Source organism: Mytilus trossulus, unplaced genomic scaffold (assembly GCF_036588685.1).
Source record: "Mytilus trossulus isolate FHL-02 unplaced genomic scaffold, PNRI_Mtr1.1.1.hap1 h1tg000158l__unscaffolded, whole genome shotgun sequence".
In the NCBI taxonomy this organism is placed as follows: Eukaryota; Metazoa; Mollusca; class Bivalvia; order Mytilida; family Mytilidae; genus Mytilus; species Mytilus trossulus.
The window spans coordinates 1,761,362-1,787,184 of NW_026963304.1; the positions used below are offsets into that span (position 1 = coordinate 1,761,362).

Sequence of the window (25,823 nt, forward strand, 5' to 3'; positions counted from 1 at the left end):
ACTTCGCGATTTCGCGTTTTTGACTTCGCCTTTTCGCGTTTTCGACTTCGCCCTATAGAATATGAAAAGCGGAAACGCTAAAACGCGAAATGGCCTTCACCGGCCACCATAGTAAATTGCTAATTTTGTTCTTTTTTTGTATTGAATTGTCAATTTGATTATTATTCCCCCCCCCCCCCCCCGTAGCAAGTATATATGGGTAGAGATAAATCTTCTACTCTAGGATGTTTTTTTTTTTAAATGTCCGGCTTTCTTTAAAATTAATCATCGTTGACACATTAGATATTCTCAAAACTAAAACTTCAGTAAAACGATTACCGGTGATTACAGATAACAATATTTTTCAAAATATCCGAAACAATTATCATCGGCAATGTAATATCTCAAAAATCAAAGTAAAAATTCATTGCCACAAATCCTCTTCACCAAACATTTGCGTTATGAATTACTAAAATTTGTATATCATACTTCTTAATAAAATTTATTTTAACACTGTTTATTTTTTGCTTTATTGAGTTCTTGAGCCGAAAGAGACTAAAGAGACATTTAAACTCAAAAGTCGATAATAAACTGACAACGCCATGCTAAAAAAAACCCTGAAAAAATCAACAGCAGTACACAAAACACAACAAATAAAGTGCACATAGCTGAGAGGGTGATAGAGCAGATTGGTACCCCGAGAAAACATTGTCAACCGCGGCGAAGCCAAGGTTGACAATGCCTTTTCGAGGGGTCCCAATCTGCTCTATCACCCTCTCAGCTATGTGTTATTTAATCTATTATACTGAATGTTCTGTTATCACTGTCAACTAAATTTAAAATTCAAAGTAATAAACTATGACATCTTGTACATAACCATCCGTATTTAATAAAGCGCACACTTGATCAAACGTCTCAGTGAAGGGTAATAGAGTATTTGCCATAGGATAGAGTCGTATTTAAATAAAGCGCACGCTTGATCAAACGTCTCCGTGAAGGGTAATAGAGTATTTGCCATAGGATAGAGTCGTATTTAATAAAGCGCACACTTGATCATGTTGATCAAGCGTCTCTGTGAAGGGTGATAGAGTAGTTGTCATAGGATAGACTTATCATAGAGTCGTATTAAAAAAGCGCACACTTGAGCAAGCGTTTCCATGAAGGGTAATAGAGTAAATTGACACCCTCGTATTAGCCAATCAAAATCTTGCATTTTGACATGAAGAATAATAAATAAAATTTCCAACTGAGCAGCAAAACCCCACCAAGAACCGGTGTGATCTCAGGAACTCCGAATGTGTAAACATATCCTAATCCACACATGACACCCGTTGTGTTGCTCAACCATTCAATCCTGTCGTAACTGGAATAAATGAAAAGAATAAAATAAGTTCTGTTGCGGAAGCTGGAGACGTTGCCGAAACGACAGTTAGTGATAAACCACTGGTTACATGCCAATCGAACATAAATTGAAAGTTAAGGAATAACAACACCATTTTTTTTTTAATTTTAATTCTTTTTTAAAATTTTACGAAGAAGGTGGTAATAAGTTTGAAAGATTGACTCTCCGACTGAAGCCTACATTTCAGTCTATATATTATAAAGGTAAACAATAATTGCATATTGCAAAATAATTAAGGTTACACAATAATTAGAGAAAATTCAAAACTTGCAATTATAACTGTTAGAATAACTTAAAACTCTGTACGACTATTGTTGTTTTTTATGATTTGCCAAACGATATTGGCGATCGTAGAACTTTTGGATAATTTCATTATTTTTTTTCCACTCCTGGTGTGGTAGTTTGAAATGATTCGAATACCATTAATGCATAAAATAAATATCTTCAATAACCATACTTTAACATTTATATATAACATTTACAAAAAATATCTTCAATGATCATTCTTTAGTCGATATGTATAATACCATACGAATGAATCTTTTAATAACCATTCTTTAGGTAATATTATTAATCTAATCATGATTGCATTATCGGTATTATCTGTATTATCCCATTACAAATGAATATCTTTAATTGCATACTGAGAATAAAGAGTTGTATTTTGATAACCAGTGCAACTATACATAAGTGAATATAATTAATTGCAGGTCATCAACAATGAAAAAAACCCAGTACCTACTATAGTCGGCTATAATAGGTCAAACAAGAAAAATGTGCATTAATTCAAACTATAAAACAAACGGTCTGATATTAAAACAAAACAATTTACGCACAAACCGTTATACTAGTTATCAATGGGGTTCATGTTATTTATTCTTTAGTTTTCTATGTTGTGTCATGTGTACTATTGTTTGTCTGTTTGTCCTTTTCATTTTTAGCCATGGCGTTTTCAGTTTATTTTCGATTTATGAGTTTGACTGTCCCTCTGGTATCTTTCGTCCCTCTTTTATCAAAGGTATCAGGATTATATTTTAGTACGCCAAACTCGCTTTTCGTCTACACAAGACTCATAAGTGACGCTCATGTAAAAATATTCATGAAATACAAAGTTGAAGAGAATTGAGGATCCAAAATTCCAAAATGTTGTGTCAAATACGGCTAAGGTTAACTTTTGACTTTTCCTTTATTTAAGAGGTCGTATGACACATATAATATAAACATATTTGTTTTGTGTGTGAAAAACACAAAACCACAAAACCAAAAAGTTTTGATCAGATATTACGTGATAGTAATGGTGATATTCTGATTAGAATTTATTGATCTTTACTGACTTAGCATATAGATTTATGACCATTGATAGCGGTATGCTACTGCTACCTTTTGTTTATATGGGGAGTGATTTGTATGCAAACAAAATGAGAATTAAACAAGGGTAAATATTTTGACACACACTAATACATAATCAAATACGAACTACTGCATTTCATAATCACATACATTGTCACTCATAACCTTGTTACCTTTACGGTATGAATTTTCTATAACATTTTATCTTAATTCTGACTTTTCTTTTTATTCTAAATCTCAAGTACTAGTATCTAGAACGCTCACAATAAAGTACGTTAAATATTGAATTTTCTATTTACATTTAGAGAATTTTTATATGGTTTGTATCTGTATGTGAAAAATTTATAAATATCTCTTTGTATTTTCATTTGTATCGTACAGATTTACTCGAATCTTGCATAACGGATATAGTTTAGATTAAATAGAATTTGTGCAAATTTCCAGAAGTTCCTTGTTCCTTGGACTCCGAGACTTATACTTCAATTTTAGAAATAAACAATTTACAACGTTAAAAAGAGATATAGCGGTTAAAAATAAATTGAATTTGAAAATTTGCAAAATTTACTTGTTCCTCGTAAGGGTAAAATCAAACGAACGCTTTGTAATTTAATGTTAATCAGCTATTCTTGTTATTTATAATTTAACAATTGATGTAATTAATTTGAAACTACTTGTTTTGTTTGTTTTGCCTGAATTGAATATGAATATCTTCCTTGTTCTCGTGTGGATTTTGTTATCAACAGTAAAGTTGCGAGTTAAAATTCCGGACGTGAAAGGTGCGTTCGATTTTAATCTAAATTTACTACGATTGTCAAATTTTCTGCCGAAAGTCAGTGGTTTTTGTTGCGAAAACTCCAGCTTCTTTCATCAATCATTACTGACCGCTATGGTATAGTTAATAGGTCTGAAGGTGGTGTTATCTATATATAACAAGATACATAATTTATTAATTATAAGTTTAAATCTAAGCCAAGGCCCAGTGTTGAAGGCCGTACTTTGACCTAATGCCATAATGGTTTACTTTTACAAATTGTGTCTTAGATGGAGAGTTTTCTCAGAGTTTTCTCATTGGAACTTATACCACATCTTCTTATATCTATCCTACTGCCTGTCGATACTTTTATTTTGACATTGCACAATCATACGTATAGTAAGTGAAACATGAAAAACACCTCTAATACAGTGTAAAAAAATAGTTTTAGTTGGGACACACTTTTTTCTTTGTTTAAGCATAGTTATTGAAACAACATATACTATTTCCTGTCTTTCCTATTACAAGGTATTACATAACAATGGTGAATCATCCTCCAAAAATAGAAAAAAAGTACAATGAAACAACGTGCAATAATAAATTAAGATAAAAGTGATGGCGTTTTGCATATTTGCCAACGCCTATGAAAATTTCCGCACTCTGCATGTGTTTATAGCTACACAATAATCAAAAGGCAATGAATTTTCTTCCTATACCAAACAACTGAATAACTATATTCTTGATGCAATAAGGATTAAACATAAGCATTTAAGCGGTGAGTTTTATATTATTTTGACATTCTATATTAATAAACCTATTTTATGATGGTAATTGTTAATATTTGTCTTTGGGTTGCTGTGGCAATTACTTATAAACATTTCCTTACCGAAATCTTAAGAAATTAAAGATATACTCAAAAATCTTCAATAACAAACTTTGCAGTAATATCAAAAGTCTACTCTCTTCACTAATATACCTTGTGCGCATTTCATAGGTCGTATTTGCGGTCATGAATTCTTTTTATGACTTTTTAGTGGTCTCACTTATATATGCGCAACGTGTATTTAGGTTCTGTTCCCGGTTTGTATATAACATAATTTTGATAATGAATCCTTATCATTTTAATAGATATGTTTTTAGATAATTTAAGGGCAAATCATTTAAAAAATTTTACAACCAAAAACAGACATTTGAGATAACAATTTTACTCATTTGAAGAAATCGTTACTTATAGGCTGATGGATAAAGAATTCTGCTCAATTATCATTATCTCCTATTACAAATAATTCCCTTTAATTACAATCCTTTAGCCTATATGTATAATACTATTCAGAAATCATCTTCAATATATGCATGATATCATTACAAATAAACCCCTTTAAACACAAATTTTGGTGGTTGATAAATCCTTTTTTTACCTTATTTTTACCTTACCATTCTTCAAGTGATGATTGTATGAAATCAAATTGAGCGTTAAACAGATGTACACATTTTGAACACACAATAACATATATATATACACACATACAATAACACGCCTCCGGGTGCGGGAATTTCTCGCTACATTGAACCTGCTGGTGACCTTCTGCTGTTGTTTTTTATTTGGTCGGGTTGTTGTCTCTTTGACACATTCCCCATTTCCATTCTCAATTTTACGTCACATATATACACATGGAAAAAAGTATTGCAACACCTTGATTTGTTGAAACTTGAAAAATCAGCCTCTTATTTGGGATGGAATATGATAAAATATTTGTAAAATAATATTGAAACATAGTTTATGATAACATTGGCATTTAAACGAACAATTATGTTTGAAAAAAAAAGATTTATCTAACCACAATTTTAACAACAAAATGAAGTGTTTTTTGTACAAAAAAATAATTGTTGATCATTATAAGCCAAAGAATTAGTACTTTGTGCGCAGCCTCCATTCAAACGGATAACCACCTCTTAACGTCTTCTGATTCCTGCCATAAATCGACTAATTTGTTGCTTAGGTAGCAGCAATCATTTCTGATGAAGGGCATTCATACCTGCCAAGTTTTCAAAATGCCCATGGGGGTTTTGCATGCAAGATGGCTGCCATACTCCTAAAAAACCTTCAAGGGGCCTTCAAATACAATGTAATGTTCTTTTTTTGGCTTCTTCAGACTTCTATTGTAAATTTAATTGTTTTATTAAAAGTAGGGACATAATAATTGCTCTTTAAAAATTTCAATTTGGGAGCGTCCATGAGGGAAATCCCCCGCAAATAGTGACAGTTGGCAGGTATGGGCATTGTTTATTTTATCACGCGTTTGAACTTGGGTGTACTTGGGTGTCCTTTCGCGCACTTTACGGCCAATAGTGTCCGATCGGGCAAAGAAAGATAAACCGAATTCCATTGGAAAAATGTATTTCTTCCACGATGCTAATTTCAAATTTTGGCGAGCTCTGCACTACATTGGATACGGATTGCAAAGGTCCCCGGAATGGTCTTATCGCACGATAAACAGTAGGGATGAGTCGATCTCGAACAGTTCTTGTTAAAAGGCTCATGTATGCCCACCACTCTCTTTTCAGGATTGTATTGTATGCAATTGGTTTCCTACTGATCAACCTTCATCATGCTTGATTTTCCCCAGCAGATGGTATAGAAGGTCTTCAACATCGTTTATTGCCTGATTTTTATTCTCAAAACGACTTATAGTGGAATGGTGATGACCAACAATACGTGCAGTTGTCACAGCGACATTCCTGCTTCTCTCATGCTGATAATCTGCAATCTTGCTGCAGTTAAGAGTTGTGGAGGACCAATTTAAAGGTGTCAATCACATAACTTTATAAACTTGGTTATTTAAAGTGTTGAAAACAATGAAGATAAAAACATCTGTTTTGCTGTTTACGGGTACAGTAGCTGCATGTTCAGATAAGAACTTATCGAGTCGATAGTTATTGATTAAACTCAGGTGATATTTAAATAATGTTTAACTAGTTCGATTTTAACAAATTATATCACAACAAAATAAAGAGTGTTGTTTTAATTCCAATTTCAATTTGGTGTTGCAATACTTTTTCCATGTGTATAGATACATACAATAAGACATTTATAAAAAATGAACTACTGCATTTCTAAATCACACATATTCATTACCTATGATATCTACTATTTACAAGAATGATAAAATGTATGAACAACAACAGATAAATTTAATTGTTATCGTCATGTTATATATATATAGTACCTGAATTATCAGAATTTAGCTGCTATCAACCACTGTTGACTTAATTTATCATATTGTGAAAAATAGCACTTCACAATCCACTCAACACCCACCTACTGTATCTTTCAAGATAAACACAACAGGGAAAGCTTCCTTTTGTTTCAAGTTTATATTTAAAAAGCACTTCATAAAACAATAGAAAATTTCATCATATTAAATTTATGAGATCTCACAATGATTGACTACTTCACATTAATTTTTCTGGAACTTGTTATCACCATTCAAAATCGATAAAATTATTGTTTATAAAAAGCAAAGAATGAGATCAACGAAAATCCGTTTATCCATCACACACATCACTTTTCTTTGTTGAAAGTACTGAAATTATGATTTTTTTTAAAACATTTACTGTTTAGTTTATTTATTTTTTATTATACTCATGACATGTCGCGGTACTTATACATCCCTCTATTGTATAATTGTGCTATGTAAAAGTCTTATAAAATCTTATTTATTTTTTGATAGTATTTGAGAACTTTAACTGGTCAATGATAAAGCTATGAAAAATCAAGAGAGATAATTTTCCCGCAAAACTTCCAATTGCTTATATCTCCAAAACAAGCACATTGACCCCTATATTGTTTTGCTTTTTTGATTCCTCAATTTATTCCCTATCAATACATACTAGTTTTATGAAAAGTTATTTATTTTCATACTGAGCAGAAAACATCCTTAAGCTAGCTAAATAAGCAAGTCTAATCCACCATTTTCTACACAAGGAAATGCCTTTTCTGAAGTAGAAAATGGTGGATCAAACTTGGTTTTAAACATGCTAAAGCTAGCTAAACATCACACTTATATGAAAGTCGCATGAATAATTCCTTTATATTGACAACAATGTGTGAACAAAACAAACAGACTGTTTTAATCTGAGCGTCACTGATGAGTCATATGTAGACGAAACGCGCGTCTGGCGTATTTAATTATAATCCTGGTACCTTTGACAACTATTTACACCACTGGGTCGATGCCACCGCTGGTGGACGTTTCGTCCCCGAGAGTATCTCTAGCCCAGCAGTCAGTTCTTTAGTGTTGACATAGATATCAATTATATGGTCTTTTTTTTTTATAAACTTCCTGTTACAAAACTTTGAATTTTCCGAAAAACTAAGGATGTTCTTATCACAGGCATAGATACCTTAGCCGTATTTGGCACAACGTTTTGGAATTTTGGGTTCTCAATGCTTTTCAACTTTGTATTTGTTTGGCTTTATAAATATTTTGATCTGAGCGCCACTGATAAGTCAGATGTAGACGAAACGCGCGTCTGGCGTATTAAATTATAATCCTGATACCTTTGATAAAATAACATGAAAAAAAGAGAGGCCCCCAAAATAATAACAAAGCTGTAATCAAACTCACAAGTCGAAAACAAAATGACAATGCCATTAAGAAATGGAAAAATGCCCTAAAACAACAACAGTATACAAAACACAATAAAAAAAAACCAAATACAGAGCAGCAGGGTATAAATCTCGATTTCAATCTTTAAATTCCCAATGTTTCTGTAATGATTACTTTTTATCAATGTTTTAAAGTAATCACGTGGAAAAGAAATACTATATTGAGTTGTTTTACATTTGTTATTTCAGGGCCTTTTAAAGCTGACTATGCGGTATGGGCTTTGTTCATTGTCGAAGCCGTACGTTGACCTATAGTTGTTTATTTCTGTGTCATTTGGTCTCATTTGCAATCATACCTCATCTTCTTTTTTATATCTCAAAATGTATTTAATGAAAATAGCTGACAAAACCTAACAAAGATTCATAGTGTGTCCTCCTATTTATTTATATTGTAGTCCTGTAATGTTGTGTTGTGATTTTAATGTTATATTTCACATGGCCATAAAAGAGGGAGGTTTGGCATGCCACAAAACCAGGTTCAACCCCCCTTCTTTTCCTTTAAAAATGTCCTGTACCAAGTCAGGAATATGGCCATTGTTATATTATAGTTCGTTTCTGTATGTGTTACATTTTAACGTTGTGTTTCCGTTGTGTCGTTTGTTTTCTCTTATTTTTGAGTGTGAATTCACATTACTATAAGACGTGTCACGGTACTTATCTATCCCAAATTCATGTGTTTGGTTTTGATGTTATATTTGTTATTCTCATATGATTTTGTCTAATGCTTAGTCCGTTTCTGTGTGTGTTACATTTTAATGTTGTGTCGTTGTTCTCCTCTTATATTTAATGCGTTTCCCTCAGTTTTAGTTTGTTACCCCGATTTTGTTTTTTGTCCATGGATTTATGAGTTTTGAACAGTGGTATACTACTGTTGCCTTTATTCATACCATCACATTTGCCTCCCAAATCCGCTTGTGGTCAACAAGATAATGTCACTTCTCTCCCATTTATATTGATTAACATAAAAAGGTCACCCCATGCTTCTTAAATATTTTACAAAAAACAACCTTAAAATCCTAATAAAACCAAAAAGAAAATTGTCTGCAAAAGTAAAAATTAAAACACCGAAATATAAGTAAATAAAAAAGGTCCATAAAAGATGACAAACCAACTTCTTGACTTTATCAACCCCGAGAGTACCATCAGCTCAAATGTACTTTGGTACTGACATAATTCATTACTAACCTTTATAAAATTGGCCGTTTATCAATTTTGAAATTAAACTAAACTAAGGTTTCAACTCCCTCAGGCAGAGTTGACCTTTAGATGGATTGCTTTTTGTTGCGGACTCTTTTGGTCTTTTAGCCCTTACACATCACTGGGTTACAAATATCCGGCCTGGAGCGTTCCTGATAGAGGTAAATGTAGAAACGTGTTGTTTTCATTTTCTATCGTCTTCAAATACTGTGGATTCATTATTATTCGTTGGATACCAATTTTCGTTGATTTTGTGGGTATAGGTGAACCACTAGCAAAACCACGAAATTAAATGTCCACGAACAAACAAGTTTTCCTTCATCCACGAAAATTGGAACCCACGAACATAAATGAATCCATAGTACATGTATATATAAAAAAATGCTTCTAGTTCTATCATTGAAAAATTCAGACAAATTTGTGGAAAATTCATTTATATAAAATGTGAATAGCATTTATTTGTTAGTAACAATGTAACGTAAGTCAATATGTCTATCTTTGGTGAATATGAATACGAACACTTTTAAAGTCATTTTGCACAAATATTCCTTTATTGTGTAAACGTGCATAGATAAATGCTACCAGGTTTGAGCTTCCTAAAAAGCTACGAACTGCCTCGCTCTATCCTTATTTAAGTAATATGTGTGCAAGTGTTTTTTGATTTGGTATTGGAAATGTGTTATGTTTAGATATTGATTCATATAAAATGGATTTACGTTAAGAGTGTGCGTTATACACCCATGCGTTAATTTTTTTTCTCACTTTACTTGATGAAAATTAAAACGTTTACAAATAGACACAACTAATGAGGTGTGCCTAGATTGGCCGCAGGAGTATTACAATACATGCATTTGCATAATGCATTTTTGTAAACATTGCACAGTATTATCAAAACAATTCGTGTAATTATATTGCAGATTAACAAAGCACATAAACACGTATTAATAATTGATATTTCAATATTTAATTTCAGTGAGCAATATATGCATAATAAAACTTACACAACTGAATGACAGTTGATCAGAGCTGACATACACACAGTTAATTTTCCGGGATTTGACCTCTTGTTTTGAGACGAGAAAAGTCTGAAATTCTTTATCTCATTGAAGGGGGTACACAGGCAAAATTTGCTCACATGAATTTCACATAAATCTCACATGAAATTCACATGCAAAATTTCACGTGAGATTCACATCAATCGAGCTTATACATGAAACTCACGTGAAAATTTCAATGTGAAGTTCACGTGAATTGAGATTCACATAAATCTAATGTGAAATTTTTCACATGAATTTCACGTGAAATTTACAACAATTTTTTTTAATATTTTTCATGATTTTAATTAAATTTGAAAATTAAGATGTTGTTTGAAATACTCTTATTTTAAAAATTCATGTGAATTTCACCTGAAATTTTTTTATGTAATTTTCATATGAAATTCACATGAGTTTCACATTAGATTCACATGAAACTCACAAAAACTGATTTCACGTGAGTTTCACGTATACACAGCTACTTTTGCATAGGTACTATTTCTGTACTAAAAATTAGTAGTACTGGAAATCTACTTTTAATATTCAGTACTATTTTGTTACTCTAAATTATTGTAATATTTAGGTACTTGTATTTTACAGTACTTTATTTGTACTTGAAATTTAGGTACTACAGAGTTTTGGTTACTACAGTTACATTTTCAGCATTTTGAAAGTTTTTCTATTTCAAATCTCTTAAATTTATGATTTTCAAACATGGAATATTGTATTATTTCTGTACCAAAATATTTAGTACCTCAATATTACAATAGTTTTAAGTAAAGAAATAGTACTAAATGTTAAAAGTAAATTTCCAGTACTGCATTTTTTAGTACAGAAATAGTACCTGTGCAAAAGTTGCTGTGTAAGCTCGTTTGAGGTGAAATTCATGTGAATTTTACGTGAGATTCACATGAATTTAAATTCACGTGAGATTCACATGAATTTAAATTCACGTGTGATTCACATGAATTTAAATTCACGTGAAATTGATGTGAGTTAAATTTGCCTGTGTAGACCTGGGATATGGGAGACAACTCTTACACATGTATTGAAAGTCATTAGTGCGTTTTAACATAGCATTAAATTAACAGTGATCAAGCATGTATGTTGTTTACAATATTTAGACAATATTTATTAGCACAAACACATTTACATTAAATGGTCATGGCATACACAATTAAGACAATAAACTGAAAATAATTTGGCTGTGAGAATGATGCAGACAGATCCAGTAATAAAATTAACGGGACCAATTTTTTTGCACCAGATGCATGCGCATTTCGACAATACATGTCCTCAGTGATGCTCGTGGCCAAAATATTTGAAATCCAAAGCTTATATAAAAGATGAAGAGCTATAATCCAAAACTGAGTGTACATGTTTGAAATCACCAAAACATTAAACTAAAAAAACATCTTTTTTTAATGATGTGGATGTGGATGATAAGGTAGAAAATTACCATTCAAACATGATATGCTTAACAAAACACAAATGGGAAGTTTTGGGAAATTCGATTAAATAATGAGTAATATGGTTTTAGTGCTAAGTCATTCATCATACACAATTTGTACTTATTGTTTGTGTTGGTTTTTTTTTCAATATGAAAGGCACTTTTCTAAAAGATATGATCTGAACATCAATCTTAGTACAAGCTTATGCTGATAGATAATCTACATTAACACAAAGATAGTACTTAGATAGTGACAGACTGTTAAAACAATTAATTCTAATAGCGTCTGCTATTGATGATAGGGACATTTTGTAGTCTGGGTAGAGAAACCAATATTTGGTGTGATTAAAAAATTATGTCAAATCGTCCCAAGGATACTAGTCCCATACTGAACATTACTGTTTTTCCTTATAAAATTCATTACAATTATTATTGGGACAGTACTCCTTACACTATTTCACATAAAAAGAATGTAAAGACAGTCTGTATGAGGTTTTGTAAGGGAAAAACAGATTTTGTCCCAAATTTTTTCGTGTGCCTTGTCAGCCAACTTATTGGAAAATTTTGAAAATTTCAAACGGTGAAATTGGATAAAATTTTGTGATTTTAAAGATTAATAACTGAAAAATGTTTGAACAATTTTTTTGCAGAAATTAAACGACAAATTTTTTTTCTGGCTAAATTTGAAAAAAAATGTGTTATCTGAGCTAGCCAGACTTTTCGCCGTACCAATTATCAAAAACTGTGGGTTTTTTTTTACATTCAGGCTATTTGTTTTACTACTATGTTTCAGATTTACTTTAAAATATGTTTCTTCTATGCAATTTCACAGTCAGGGGTATTTCTAATGGCAACATGTGCAAACACACTTAATGATTTTTACCTGCTAGTGCTTTTGACCGTTTTTTAAGGGTACCCCAGAACTGGTCATATTCAATATACCCTAAACATAAAATGAAAGGGTGAATTTCCTAAAGACTTTGGCAGATGATGCATGGACCCCTACCTTTTCAATGATGTAAATATAAGAAAAATTAAACGAGAGGAACATTTTGGTGTTACCAAGGCCTACCCCCTTAAACCAATAGCTGTAGCTGTATCTCATTCGCATTATAAAACAACTAATCAGAATCTTTAAGTGATACGTATGAAACTTATTTCTCCGCACCGTGATTCGAAGCAAAAATTACAAGAGATGATTTCGGATATTTTTATTTTTAATTTCTATAAATACTTTTTACAATGTCAATCTTGATACTAATCTCGTTACAGTTTTACGAGATTTGGAAACGGGTAAACTATGTTCGCCTGAATTTACGAGTTTAAATAGAAATTGTATGGAAAGGGTAGCATCAGTCTTTGCACAATGTATTCTATGAAACAAGAGAATTTTGATATCATAAATCGCTTGCAAACAGTGTTGGACGTTTATAAAATTTTAAACAAATTAAGTTTAGATCCCACTATTATCAAGTTTCTTTAATGAGATGGCATTTCATGACCTTTCCGGATGAATCACAACCTACTAAATATATCTTATAAAGGAACAACATGTGTCTAGAAACAGCAAGGCATAATCTTAAAGTCTTCTAATAATTACATTAGATGTATGTTTCATTATAATATTTTATTCTGATTGGCTAACTGCACATCACGTGTTATTCCGTAAGCAGTTGCAATGCTCAATACAACTTTTCATTCATGATAGCACGTGTTCCAACAATAAAGTGCACAGGTGAATTAAATAATAAAATATATAAAATTCGCGTTTTCATGATCATAGCTAAAAAATGTAATTATAAGTTTTGAATGCTTCTTTTTGTAACTTTATAGGGTTGTAAAAGCGTTGACCGTGCGTACATTTTTAGAATGAAGCGCTTCCGCGCTTCATACAAAATGTACTTCGGTCAACGCTTTTACACCCCAATAAATTTACAAAAAGAAGCATTCAATTCTTAAATGAAAACAAATGGATCGTAAGTGGATAATTCTAAAATAGAAAGAAGTAAAAACACAAAAATAATGAACTCCGAGGAAAATTCAAAAGGGAAAATCAAAAATCAAAAGGCAAAATCAAAAGTCCAAACACATCAAACGAATGGATAACAACTGTTTCTAAAATAGTTATAACAATTGAAAGCTATTTAATCTGCTATTTTTTTTTATCAGTCATTTTAACAAAATTGAGATCTTTAGAAAAACAAGAAGTTCCTAAAAGAGAGACGAAAGATACCCTGACAGTACAACTCATAGATCGAAAATAAACTGACAACGCCATGGTAAAAAATTAAAAAAAAAAACCAAACAGACAAACACACAAATAAAAGTAATCATGACAAAACATAGAAAACTTAGCAACACGAACCCCACCAACAACTGGGGGTGATCTCAGGTGCCACATAAGGGTAAGCAGATCCTCCTTCACATGTGACATCCGTCGTGTTCCCATCGTGTTTCTTATGTTATAACAGACCCGGTAAATAGTCTGTTTCGGTAAGTCACATTCGTGTAAAGGGAAGGGTATTGTAAACACGACATCAGGAACATATTCGATATCATCTGTGAAACGGTCATTCCATAACGGTCAGCCAATTCGTGATGGCATCCGTAAAATTTACAATGGGATGATTTCAACTTCACCATTTGTAACTCTTGCTTTAATAGCTTCCTTGTGAGCAGCAACCATTTATCAAGGAAATCAGGATAGGAAATAAAAGCCCGGGAATATCGTTTCAATTGGGAGACATATATATATAGATATATACTCTGTTTGCAGGCGCTGCTGGAATGTTGCTACATAGAAATAGAAAGATCACAAATAGGAAGCTGAAATGATCTCTTTTGTCGTATCCAATTTATTTATGACCATTTCGTCATCTGTATTTTACATTTTATAGGTATTGTCTTAACAGGTCAAAATTTTCAGATGATTTTCCAGTACTAACTGTTTCCTTAAACATAATACTAACAATTTCATACAGGAAAGATACTACAATGTTGAAGTACAAGGTAATCTTTATTTTATTTTTTTGTTTGTATTGTTATATTTTATGATTTTTTTTATAAAAGCATTTGTTCTCCAAATTAAAAGAAGAATATGTGGTATTGTATTTCTTTTATATGTCTTTGGAAATTATTAACCTTTTCTGTTTCGTCAATGTTTTGTAATATCCTTTGGCGTGGCTTGATACTTATACATCCCGCCAATGTGTTATTATGAGTTTGACTGTCCCTCTGGTATCTTGCGTCCATCTTCTATTGTTCTCTGGTAATTTTATTTCATTTTTTCGTATTATCTTTGTCTATATGCCATTTTGTTTTTCTTTGTTTTTTTTTATAGTGATTAAGATTATACACGATGTTGACTGCTATACCCCAATTTTGGATATTTTTACGTATTATGTCTGTTTTGTTCACACATTGTTGTCAATATAAGGGATTTTTATGCGACTGTCATACAAATGAGTGGTTTAGCCAGCTATAGAAACAGGTCTCTTCATTTACCAAGTCAGAAATATGCCAGTTTTCCATTCGTTTGATGTGTTTGAGCTTTTGATTTTGCCATTTGATAAGGAACTTTCCGTTTTGAATTTTACTTTGAGTTTGTATTGTTATTATTTGACTTTTATCAATAGTGTGAATAAACAATTAATCACGAAATTAACTTTGATGTAAGAAAATATGAAATACACTCATGGACTTGGACAAATGCCGAGATTTATTTATATTTAGCCATTCTATAACAGTTCGTCTATTACACATCGATATATATATAGATATGAACATTCTCATGACGAGGCAAATCATTTCTTTCTTTTATTCTTTATCATAAATAAAACGTATAACCCTTACAAAGTCAAACTGATAAGTTGAAGATACTTTTGAAGGTAATTTCCATTGATCTTTGCTTATGTTTATTTATGATGTATTGTTAAGGTCTTTCCTCTAGGCCAGAACATACCCTATTGTTTTATTATATCTATATTTGGTCACCAGGATGTGTAACAACGTATATTTTAAGTTAAAGTTATGAATGAAAGAAACTTCAAATTAAAAAAATAAAGACTGGCGTTATATAGAAGGCAATCTTGTTAGTAATAAGTGTTTCAAATTGTATTACTTTTTTGTAAATTCGAAGAGTAAACTTTTTGTAATTCTTTATCTTTATTATGATCTTTCAAAATATTTCCATATTTGACTTCGTTTCCCTTTTGACCTTTGCTAATAATAGAACGATGATGTGTAGTGGAAACTAACCATTGCTAATAAGAAATAATAAAAGGGTACATCGTTATGTCATTATCTATTTGGCAGGTGATTATTAGATCACGATTATCATTAATGTCATACAGGTCTTTATTTAAACAATTCCGAATATTATTTTTAGTTATTCTGCCGAGGACATCGATTATATTAAGGTACAATTACATTCAATAATCATTTCTAGTTTTATGAGGAATAAATTTATAAATAATTGCAAAAAAGTAAGTGGTAGGACCAATTTCATCTTAATTATTTAAAACCAGTGGCAATTTGTAATAGTCCGTCAATCTTTTCTAAAATTAACTGATTCACAGATTCAAATGTATAATGAAAGGTATTAACATCTTTTTGGTGCATTTCTGTACATAAGACCAAATAAAAATGCGAAAAGGTGGCTCGAAACGGCAATTTTAAAATATTCCGGCACATTTGGAGTATTTACTCAAACGAATTGTATAAGAAGGACATCGTCACCAAAACCCAAAATCTGTGGATAGTAAAGCTATGAATTGTGTTTCAAATAGAACAGAACGGTTTTGGTAAAAGATCCTTTTTTGTGTGATTACCATGTAGACACTTTTTTCCAATATATCAAAAGGTTTTAAAACAAATTCATACTCTGGACCAGAGGGTGCATAAAGTATAAGAGGATGTATACCTACTTCTTTCTTTTATTACAGATTTATTGATTTACTACCTATCTAAGACAATTTCTAATTGATGTAAATATATTCCTTAAAATAAATTAATGTTGTCAGAAATTTTTGAATTGATGGGGAATATCATTTAAAACATCTTGTAGAACATGTTTGACAAATACACTTTAGAGTTTATGCAGTTCACTCAGTTTTTATTTATTACTTGTATATGTTTAAAAAAATGTATTTACGATATTTTAACATTATATTTGTAAAAGTTCCTGTCGTTTTCAATATTTAAGTTTTCTTTGAGAAAGATACACACTCATTATCAGCAATTTCTTGTGGTTTGGGCATTTCTTTGTGTGTGTATGTGTTTCTTTTTTTTTTGCATTAGATTTATACGACAGGGTCTATCTTTACTTTTCTAATAATAAAAAAATCATTTAAAGAAGGTCTGATCTCCTTGTTGAAAACCAAAAAAAGGAGGAACATTAAAATATGTAGATCTACTTCAACATGTATCACCATGTCAATTTCATCGGACAGGTCATACCCCCGGATAGATATTGTTCTAAAACAAATCAGCAACATAATATAATGATTTAATAAATTAGATAAATTTTGTAGGATATCTTCAATATGAAGGCAAAAACTTTTGCATCAGCACGAGAATTCAACGAAACTCTTTCGATGGAAACGTTTTCACTCCACGAGTCGATCAAAGGAAAGAAGCAGACACAATTCATGTCATTAATTAAAGAGATTGCATTTAAGGAAAGACTTAAGCGAGATGACTCGTTAAGTTTAGAATCGTCAGAAAAACAATGCCTCTCAGAGGGTATATTAGAATGCAAATTATTATTGATGCAAATCCATTTGAACATACCAGACAATTTGGATAGCGCCACGAATATTGTGAAACATCAAAATAAATTAAAAGCGACTTATGAAATACTTGAAAAGAAAGGAAATGTGAATACCGACGATGAAAGTTTTATCCGAATGCATGATCCAGAGAGAAAATATCTACATGGAAAAGAAAATTATATGAAAATGGTTAATGCAGAAGGAATACCAAGAAAAGAGTTAGGCGATTTATTGAGACTCCGTGTACCTCAATATCATACACATTATCTTTATCCTTTATCAAGATCTATGTCTAATGAAATGATGAGAATTTCATCATTAAGTACATTCCCACGTGATATAGATATCAGCATGACACGTTTAGCAAGAGCTGGTTTTTTCTTTACTGGAGAGGGCTGTGCAACAAAATGTTATTCATGTGGTACAACTTACGACCAATGGAAATCGGGAGATGATCCTTCAGCAATTCACAAAAGTATATCACCATCTTGTATACTTGTGAACAGTTTTGGCTGTGAAATACCTCCGCTTGAAGGCGATAGTTACTTAGTAAGAACATCTCCAAAAGATGCCTCTACATCTATGAACGTCGGTGTTCATGACAAAAATCTTCAACAAAGTCAAGGTACAGCATCTTCACCAAGAGATGCGTACACTGGTCACAAGATAACGACAGTGAATGCAATAAGTGTTCCAATTTCTCATGCTTCAACCGAAAATGCGGCTAGAAATATCCCAAACAGTGACATAACAGGAGAAACTGGTGACGATATTAAAAATAATTCAAGGACGAACGACTGTCAACACGATTATGCATCGCTTGGTATTAACATTGACAAGCCGAAGTATCCAGATTATGCTGCTCTCCACGTTCGAATTAGCTCCTATCAAGGATGGCCATCGTATCTTGACCAAACACCACGCGAGATGGCTGTATCCGGATTCTTTTTTGCAGGTTATCATGACTATACGAGGTGTTTCTTCTGTGGAGGTGGACTACGAAACTGGGAGCTTGGTGACGATCCTTGGGTAGAGCATGCGCGTTGGTTTCCACAATGTTCTTTTTTGAAACAAAACAAAGGCGATGTATTTGTTAATGACATTCAGAGACGGAAACAACAATTGGTAATTATTCCCAATATAAAAAAAAAAGATGTGGTATGATTGCCAATGAGACAACCGTCTACAAGAGACCAAAATGACACAAAAATTAAAAACTATAAGTCACCGTACGGCCTTCAACAATGAACAAAGCCCATACCGCATAGTCAACTAAGTATATTTATGGACTTTAATGGCATAAAACAAGGTGAATTACAAAAGAAGGGAATTTGGGAAAAATAGTATAAAAAATACGGAACGTTAAGGTAAAATCTGAAAAATAATTCCACGAAATCTAACAAATTCAGGCGTTATCAGCATGATCAGTAAACGGAGTGGTAAACAATTGTCATATTCCGGACTCGGTCCAGACATTTTCCGACGAAAAATAGCGGGTTAAACCTGGTTCGATAGCTATCTGAACCTCCAGATACTAAGAGAGGATCGGAATTCAAAAATATTAAATCCAATGAAAACAGACATTATCATGGCTAAACATAAGAAAGAACACGTCGCATTGAAAACTAAAGACTGAAAGACAATTTAAACCCAACCAAAAAAAAAAAAAGTCAGGTGTTCCGAACGGTTAAGCAGTTTCTGATCCACGTAATAATATAATGAGAAATTATCAAATGTGTTGGCTAAACTTAATAAGATGGATGTACACGATAAGTATGGTGTGGATGCATTTAGTATGAACAAAACAAATATATGGGGTGAACGCTACTGCAGAAATGTTGTTTTAGTATTTTTTGGCTTTTGTTTGCTTTGTTTTTATGAAATACCCAGACATTTTTCAAAGACAGGGCATCATACGAATGTCTCATAATTTATTTATTCATATTTTCATTTATTTGATCTGAAAATGTTTCATTGAAGAAAAATACTACTCAGCAGAACAACTTACATGAATTGTTCTAAATAATAAGGATGTTCTTATCCCAAGCATATAAACAACGCCGTATTTGGCACAACCTTTTTCAACTTTTTATCTTAAGTGCTGTACAACTTTTCACTTTCGATCTTTTATATCTGGGCGTCACTGGTGAGTCTTGTGTGGACGAGGCGCGTTTTTGGCGTATTGAATTTTAAACCTGATGTTTTTTGTTATCTATTAATCATGTGTTTCTTTGTCTAATATGTTCTCCTATTTATTTGTATTGTAGTCCTGTAATATTATGTTGTCATTTCAATGTTATATATAACTTTGCCATTAAAGTGCAAGGTTTGGCATGCCACAAAACCAGGTTCAACCCACCATTTTTATTCCCCTTTTAAAATGTCCTGTACCAAGTCAGGAAGATGGCCATTGTTATATTATTGTTCGTTTCTGTGTGTGTTGCATTTTAACGTTGAGTCGTTTGTGTTTTCTCTTATTTTTGAGCTATTGAGATAAGACGTGGCACGGTACTTGTCTATCCCAAATTCATGTATTTGGTTTTGATGTTATATTTGTTATTCTCGTGGTATTTTGTCTGATGCTTGGTCCGTTTCTGTGTGTGTTGCGTTTCGATGTTGTGTCGTTGTTCTCCTCTTATATTTAATGCGTTTCCCTCGGTTTTAGTTTGTTACCCCGATTTTGTTTTTTGTCCATGGATTTATGAGTTTTGAACAGCGGTATACTACTGTTGCCTTTATTTACAGTCATTGTTAGCTGAAGTTAGCGGTAGTAGAAGTACACAGACTTCGGCAGACATTGATACACATCCATTACTAGATAGTGTCGCTGTGAAAAGTGTTTGTGAGATGGGATATACTAAAGAACAAGTTGTAAAACCATTACAGATAATCAAGGACTCGGGACAAGGTAACTAACGTTTCTAGCATGGAATTGATTGATTTTGGTTCCTATTTAATCATTAATTTTATAGTTTTTTTAAATGGATGTTTTCGTATTGATCCTGTATAATTTCAAAGAACAGTCGGATTAGATCGAAGTTAGCTGTTAGGCTCGACGCGTAGCATGGTGCCAATACAGCTGATTAAGATCCATTACGGCTGTTTGGTCATCATTTACTAAGTACCCTCATTTAAATCTATTCCGATGTTTTATATATTATCAAAACATAAAGCACAGGCATAGTAAAAGTAAAATCCCGAACTCCGAGGAAAATCCTAAAAGGAAAGTTCATAATCAGATGGCAAAAACAAAAGCTCATACATATCAAACGAATGGATAACGACTGTCATATTCCTGACTTGGTACCGGCATTTTCTTATGTAGAAAATGGTTAATCAAACCTGGTTCTATAGATAAAGGACGATGTGGTGTGAGTGCCAATGAGACAACTCTCCATTCAATAACAGTTTATAAAAGTAAACCATTATAAATCAATATGTACGGCCTTCAACACCGAGCCTTGGCTCACACCGAACAACAAGCTAGTTTTATCTAGCTGAACCTCTCAATTGTATGACAGTCGCGTAAAATTCAATTATATTGACAGCAAAACAAACAGACATAATAGGTGAAAATGTCTAAAATAGGGGTACAGCAGTCAACATTGAGTTATAATATTATCACTATAAAAACAAACAAAAATGTCAACAAAGAAAAAAACACCGAAAAAATCGAAAGACAAGAATACAAAAATTTATCATAAAAAATTACATCATGACGGGATGTATAACTACCGAGTCACGTCAAATAGATATTACCAAAAATAGACTAAACAGTAAGAGTAATAATTTACAAAGACAAATAACACGTTTTTTAAGATGTTGAAAAACGCCAGTACCTAAAATCAATACTTAAAGACCATCGTGTATTTTTTGTGAAGTTTATAAGGAATATTTATCAACAAGTTCTAGGTATCTTCCGATGTTTTGTTTTAGAAAACGATCTCTCTAAGCATTTCATTTTTGTTGTGTATTTGATATCCTATTCCAAAGTATTCCTTGTCAACATATCAACCGGATGCGAAACTAGCATATAATAGTTATCAAAAGAACCAGGATTATAAATTAGTACGCGAGACGCGCGTTTCGTCTACATAAGACTCACCAGTGACGCTCACTCAAAATATTTATAAAGCCAAACAAGTACAAAGTTGAAGAGCATTGAGGATCCAAAATTCTAAAAAGTTGTGCCAAATACAGCTAAGGTAATCTATGCCTGGGACAAGAAAATCCTTAGTTTTTCGAAAAATTCATATAAATTAGCCCCGGTTATTGTGCGATGCGTGTTGCTAAATCATCCTTTTTGTATTATTATATTGGTGGTTTATCTGTTCGTCTTTTTCTTTGGGATTGGTGTTATCCGTCTTTTTTTACATTATGGTGTTTATTGCCCCTTTATTGTTTCAGATAAATGTTCAAATTAATGCAATACATGTATACAGGTATATCTTATTTGATTTAATATTGCTCGATCTGTATTATATTTGATATTGGGGCCTAAGTCTAACTATTTCACTTAAATTCACCACCATAGCAGGAGGTTTTGAGTTATAACCATACTGTTGGCAGGTGCGTTCGACTCCTAATTTAATTTACGATGATAGACAGTTTGTTTTCCTGACGAAGGACTGTTATTCTCTTTGGGTAATTTTGGTTTATCTCAATCCAATACAATATTATAGCAAACTTTTACGTAATTTGCATAGTGGCCATATTGCCGTAACATGATTACAGCTATTACAATTAGATTATACATGCCCCCAAAGATTTGCAAACAATGCCAATTCTTAAGTCGAATCAACCATTTATGAGCATATTGGAGAATTGTACATATTTTTCAACCTCTGTTCGTTTACAGATGAACATTGTCTACCTTGAAACTTTCGGCCTTTTCAGTGATAAAACCGAAAGCGTAACCGTGATTGATACAATTGCTATAAAGAACAAAAAAAAATCGTCAAAAAAGCCGGATTTAAAAATAAAAAGAAGGATACAAGAAGTGATTATTCATGATTTTTCCGTATATAGAGAAACACCTTGGAAGTTGAATTTTGAGGTGAAATTACTTTTATCTTACCTGTTAAGTTTGCGACCAAGTTTGTTTGAAACAAAATTATGATTTCGTAAAAGGTTGAATTTTAAGCAATTTCCCTTAAAAAACACAACTATTTTTTGTAAACATTAGCCAAAATAAGTTTTCAATGACACGTAAAGATGAAAAAGTCTATCTGTAAAGTTTGTATACTGTGGATTCATTTATTTTCGTGGGTATCAATTTTCGTGGATTGCTGAAAACTTGCATATTGAAGGGTATTGGATTTCGTGGTTTTGTCAATCTCTGTATACAAAGCCTATTGAAAAGATGATATTCGTTGAACATTTGATTTCGTGGTTCCATTGTAACCACGAAATCCACGAAAATTAGTATCCAATGAATAATAATGAATCCCCAGTAATCTATAGAAACAACATAACGTAATGCAAAGCTACGAGGTAAAATTGACATCATCAATCATTCATGAAATTGCTATCACGTTTTTGTATTTTATTTTCAGAATTAACCGCTCATAATATCGTGCAAATTTTACTTGATGGCGAGGATGCGATCAGATTCAATACATCTCCATCTACACAAGCCACTGAGAGTGTAGCAACGCCTAGTACTTTATCGCCAAGTACCCCAAACTTACGAGATGGTGAGTTATTTTTTAATGACAAGATTAAGGGAAATAAAAATAAATCAGTTTCAAACTTTGTACCTTATTGACAAATAATTAGTAATAAATAATGTACTTGCATACATTTTATACACCTCTGAAGTAGGCAAAACATAACAATATAAATTATTCGTAGTGCAATGGATGTTTCTAATATAATTGTGTATGGCACTTCAAGTTGAACTAAAGTAGGCCATACAATCAAGACTGTCTTGCATGTGCCAAGTTGGGGATATGACAGTTCTTATCCATTCGTTTGAGATGTTTGAGCTTTTGATTTTGCCATTTGATTATGGTTTGAATTTCCCTCGGAGTCATTTTACTTTTTGCATTTGAAATTTTTTACAGAATGTTTACAGTCTTCTTAAAGGATTTGAAAATCAATAAAAAAAAGTTTTGACTTTTTAATCGTTTGGCCTAGAGAATCACTGAACAGACACTGATTGTCGAAATGCGCATCTGGTTCAACGTAATTTGAACTGTTTAAGACAAATTTGAACACAGAAGTTGAAAACATAATTATATTCTCTTTATTACCATAAAATTCATGAGCAAATGTCTCGACTGTGATTTTTTTTTCAGAAGCAGAAAAAATATTAGAAGAAAACCAACAATTAAAAGAACAAAGATTATGTAAAGTGTGTCTAGATTTAGACGTCTCTATCGCCTTTCTACCATGTGGACATATAGTGTGTTGTAAAGACTGCGCACCTGCTATGAGAAATTGTCCAATATGTCGCAAATACATAAAAGGAACTGTTAAAACATATCTTGCATGACAAGAAAATATATGTAACATTCAATCAATAGTAATATCCTCAATTTCAGTTGATCATGAAGTCAACACAATGTTCATGAGTTACGATGTTTACACATTGAGATTAAAAGTTATTTCCCTTTTGCCGCTATGTGGGATGTCAATGTAATCAAGTTTCTTCATAATTCAGTAAAATTTCACACTTATTGTTATACTGACCGCTATACTCAAGAAAAAAAAAATCTGCACATTTAATTTTTTTTCAGCGACGGTTGATTCTTCTCTTTGATCTTGTAAGGATATATTATAAGAGTTTGTTGTATCACATGATTCAGTTTGGTTATCCAAATAAGGAAATGATTTTGCCATTTGATTAGGCAATACCTACGGTGGAAAAAGTGTTCGGCTGAGATTTTTTTTTAAGATGAAACAGTTAACTTTTTTTCGAGTGTAGATTGTTTTGCCCCGCAATTATCAATGATTATAATAGTTTTATTCATGACTGTCCATCTTATTTTGACTACTTTACATGATTTGAGCCCAAAATACGCACAATTCCGTTGCATTTAATCTAAAATGCAGTGTTTTGCATTGTCCCTGTTTTTAATAAAATGTGAATATAAAATGTTTTAAACCTGATCTTGCAAACTGACTTTTACCTCGGAGTTCAGAATTTTTGTGATTTTACTTTTTTCTACTTCATAACTGTAATATCGTGAAGGACAATATCATATATTCCCAATAATTCACAAAAAAACACTATTTTGCAATGTTGATAAATTTCAATCTTTCTGTCCTGAAAACATTTTTCTATAGCCAGTATTACAATATATATAAAATCAATGTGTCCCAATAACCCAGTACAGTAACATTTTTTTTAAATGTCAGTGCATCCTACCTTTATTTATACAGTCATAGAAAACAAAGGAAAAGGAGTAAACAATAAGAGAAATTCAATATAAACCAAAATATTGAACTAAAAGAGCCCCCCCTCAAAATCGTATACAAATTAATAAATTACAATAACATTTGAATTGTATAATATATCTAATTAAAAAGGAAAACAACACTTTACAATTATATGAATATCACCAAAAGTACATTAAAAGAATAGCAAAATCATATAATGTCAGCTTTGGCTGATGAAGTCGACACCTTGAATTCTTTAATTTATAAACGGATATTATAATTGCAGGACGCGTAACTTCCAGGGGAAATGTGTTGTGCATGTTCAGGTCGATAACAAATTAACGATAAATCCAAAAAGTTTGGTCCTGTCACATAGTCTCAACACGCTTCATTATGACCGGACTTGGTTGCGTTCCTGAATACCCCACACGGCCAAACGGACGTACAACAAAGTTGGGTGGTAAGAGGACTTAAGTGATCGTATTTCTCTTTCCTTGTTCTTCTTGGAAGCAAATAATTTTTGAAAGGTTTGTCATGAAACATGTCAAAACAGAAGTACTGTCCACTGAGCCGAGGATAAAATTGTTCAATGTATTTAATAAACAACGAATTACATGATATATAAGCTTCAATACGTTCCTTTTAATATGATAATAAAAAAAAAAATGTGAATATAATATGAGTTAACCTCAGAAATATATATACCTTGTCAATCCTTTAGCTAGACTGTTTTATTACTGTGTGACCAAGCATAGCATACGCTTGACCAGACTCCTCTACTATTCACAGTTGGAGTAATTGAACATTGATCTTGATTTTCATTTCTGGAACGATAAC

At 32.1% G+C, this 25,823-nt stretch overlaps 1 protein-coding gene across 3 annotated transcripts; it reads left to right on the forward strand.

Moving 5' to 3' along the window:
• Positions 1–4,112: 4,112 nt before the first annotated feature.
• On the forward strand, positions 4,113–24,123 carry LOC134700505 (baculoviral IAP repeat-containing protein 2-like). Of its 3 annotated transcripts, none has more exons than XM_063561896.1 (5): positions 4,113–4,257; positions 17,364–18,728; positions 20,349–20,511; positions 23,159–23,299; positions 23,903–24,123. In XM_063561896.1, exons 2-5 carry the CDS (start codon positions 17,376–17,378, stop codon positions 24,097–24,099), a joined length of 1,854 nt encoding a protein of 617 aa, XP_063417966.1. In that variant the 5' UTR covers positions 4,113–4,257; positions 17,364–17,375; the 3' UTR covers positions 24,100–24,123. The 3 variants fall into 3 exon arrangements, with proteins under 3 accessions (XP_063417966.1, XP_063417965.1, XP_063417967.1); XM_063561895.1 differs by lacking the exon at positions 4,113–4,257 and adding an exon at positions 14,794–14,841; XM_063561897.1 differs by lacking the exon at positions 4,113–4,257 and adding an exon at positions 15,680–15,719.
• The last annotated feature ends 1,700 nt before the right edge of the window (positions 24,124–25,823 follow it).

Excerpts from the sequence above, each read along its gene's own strand:
- LOC134700505 (XM_063561895.1), top strand. Across the intron at positions 18,729-20,348 it reads AGAGACGGAAACAACAATTG|TCATTGTTAGCTGAAGTTAG; the intron begins GTAATTATTCCC and ends CTTTATTTACAG. Across the intron at positions 20,512-23,158 it reads AATCAAGGACTCGGGACAAG|AATTAACCGCTCATAATATC; the intron begins GTAACTAACGTT and ends TTTTATTTTCAG.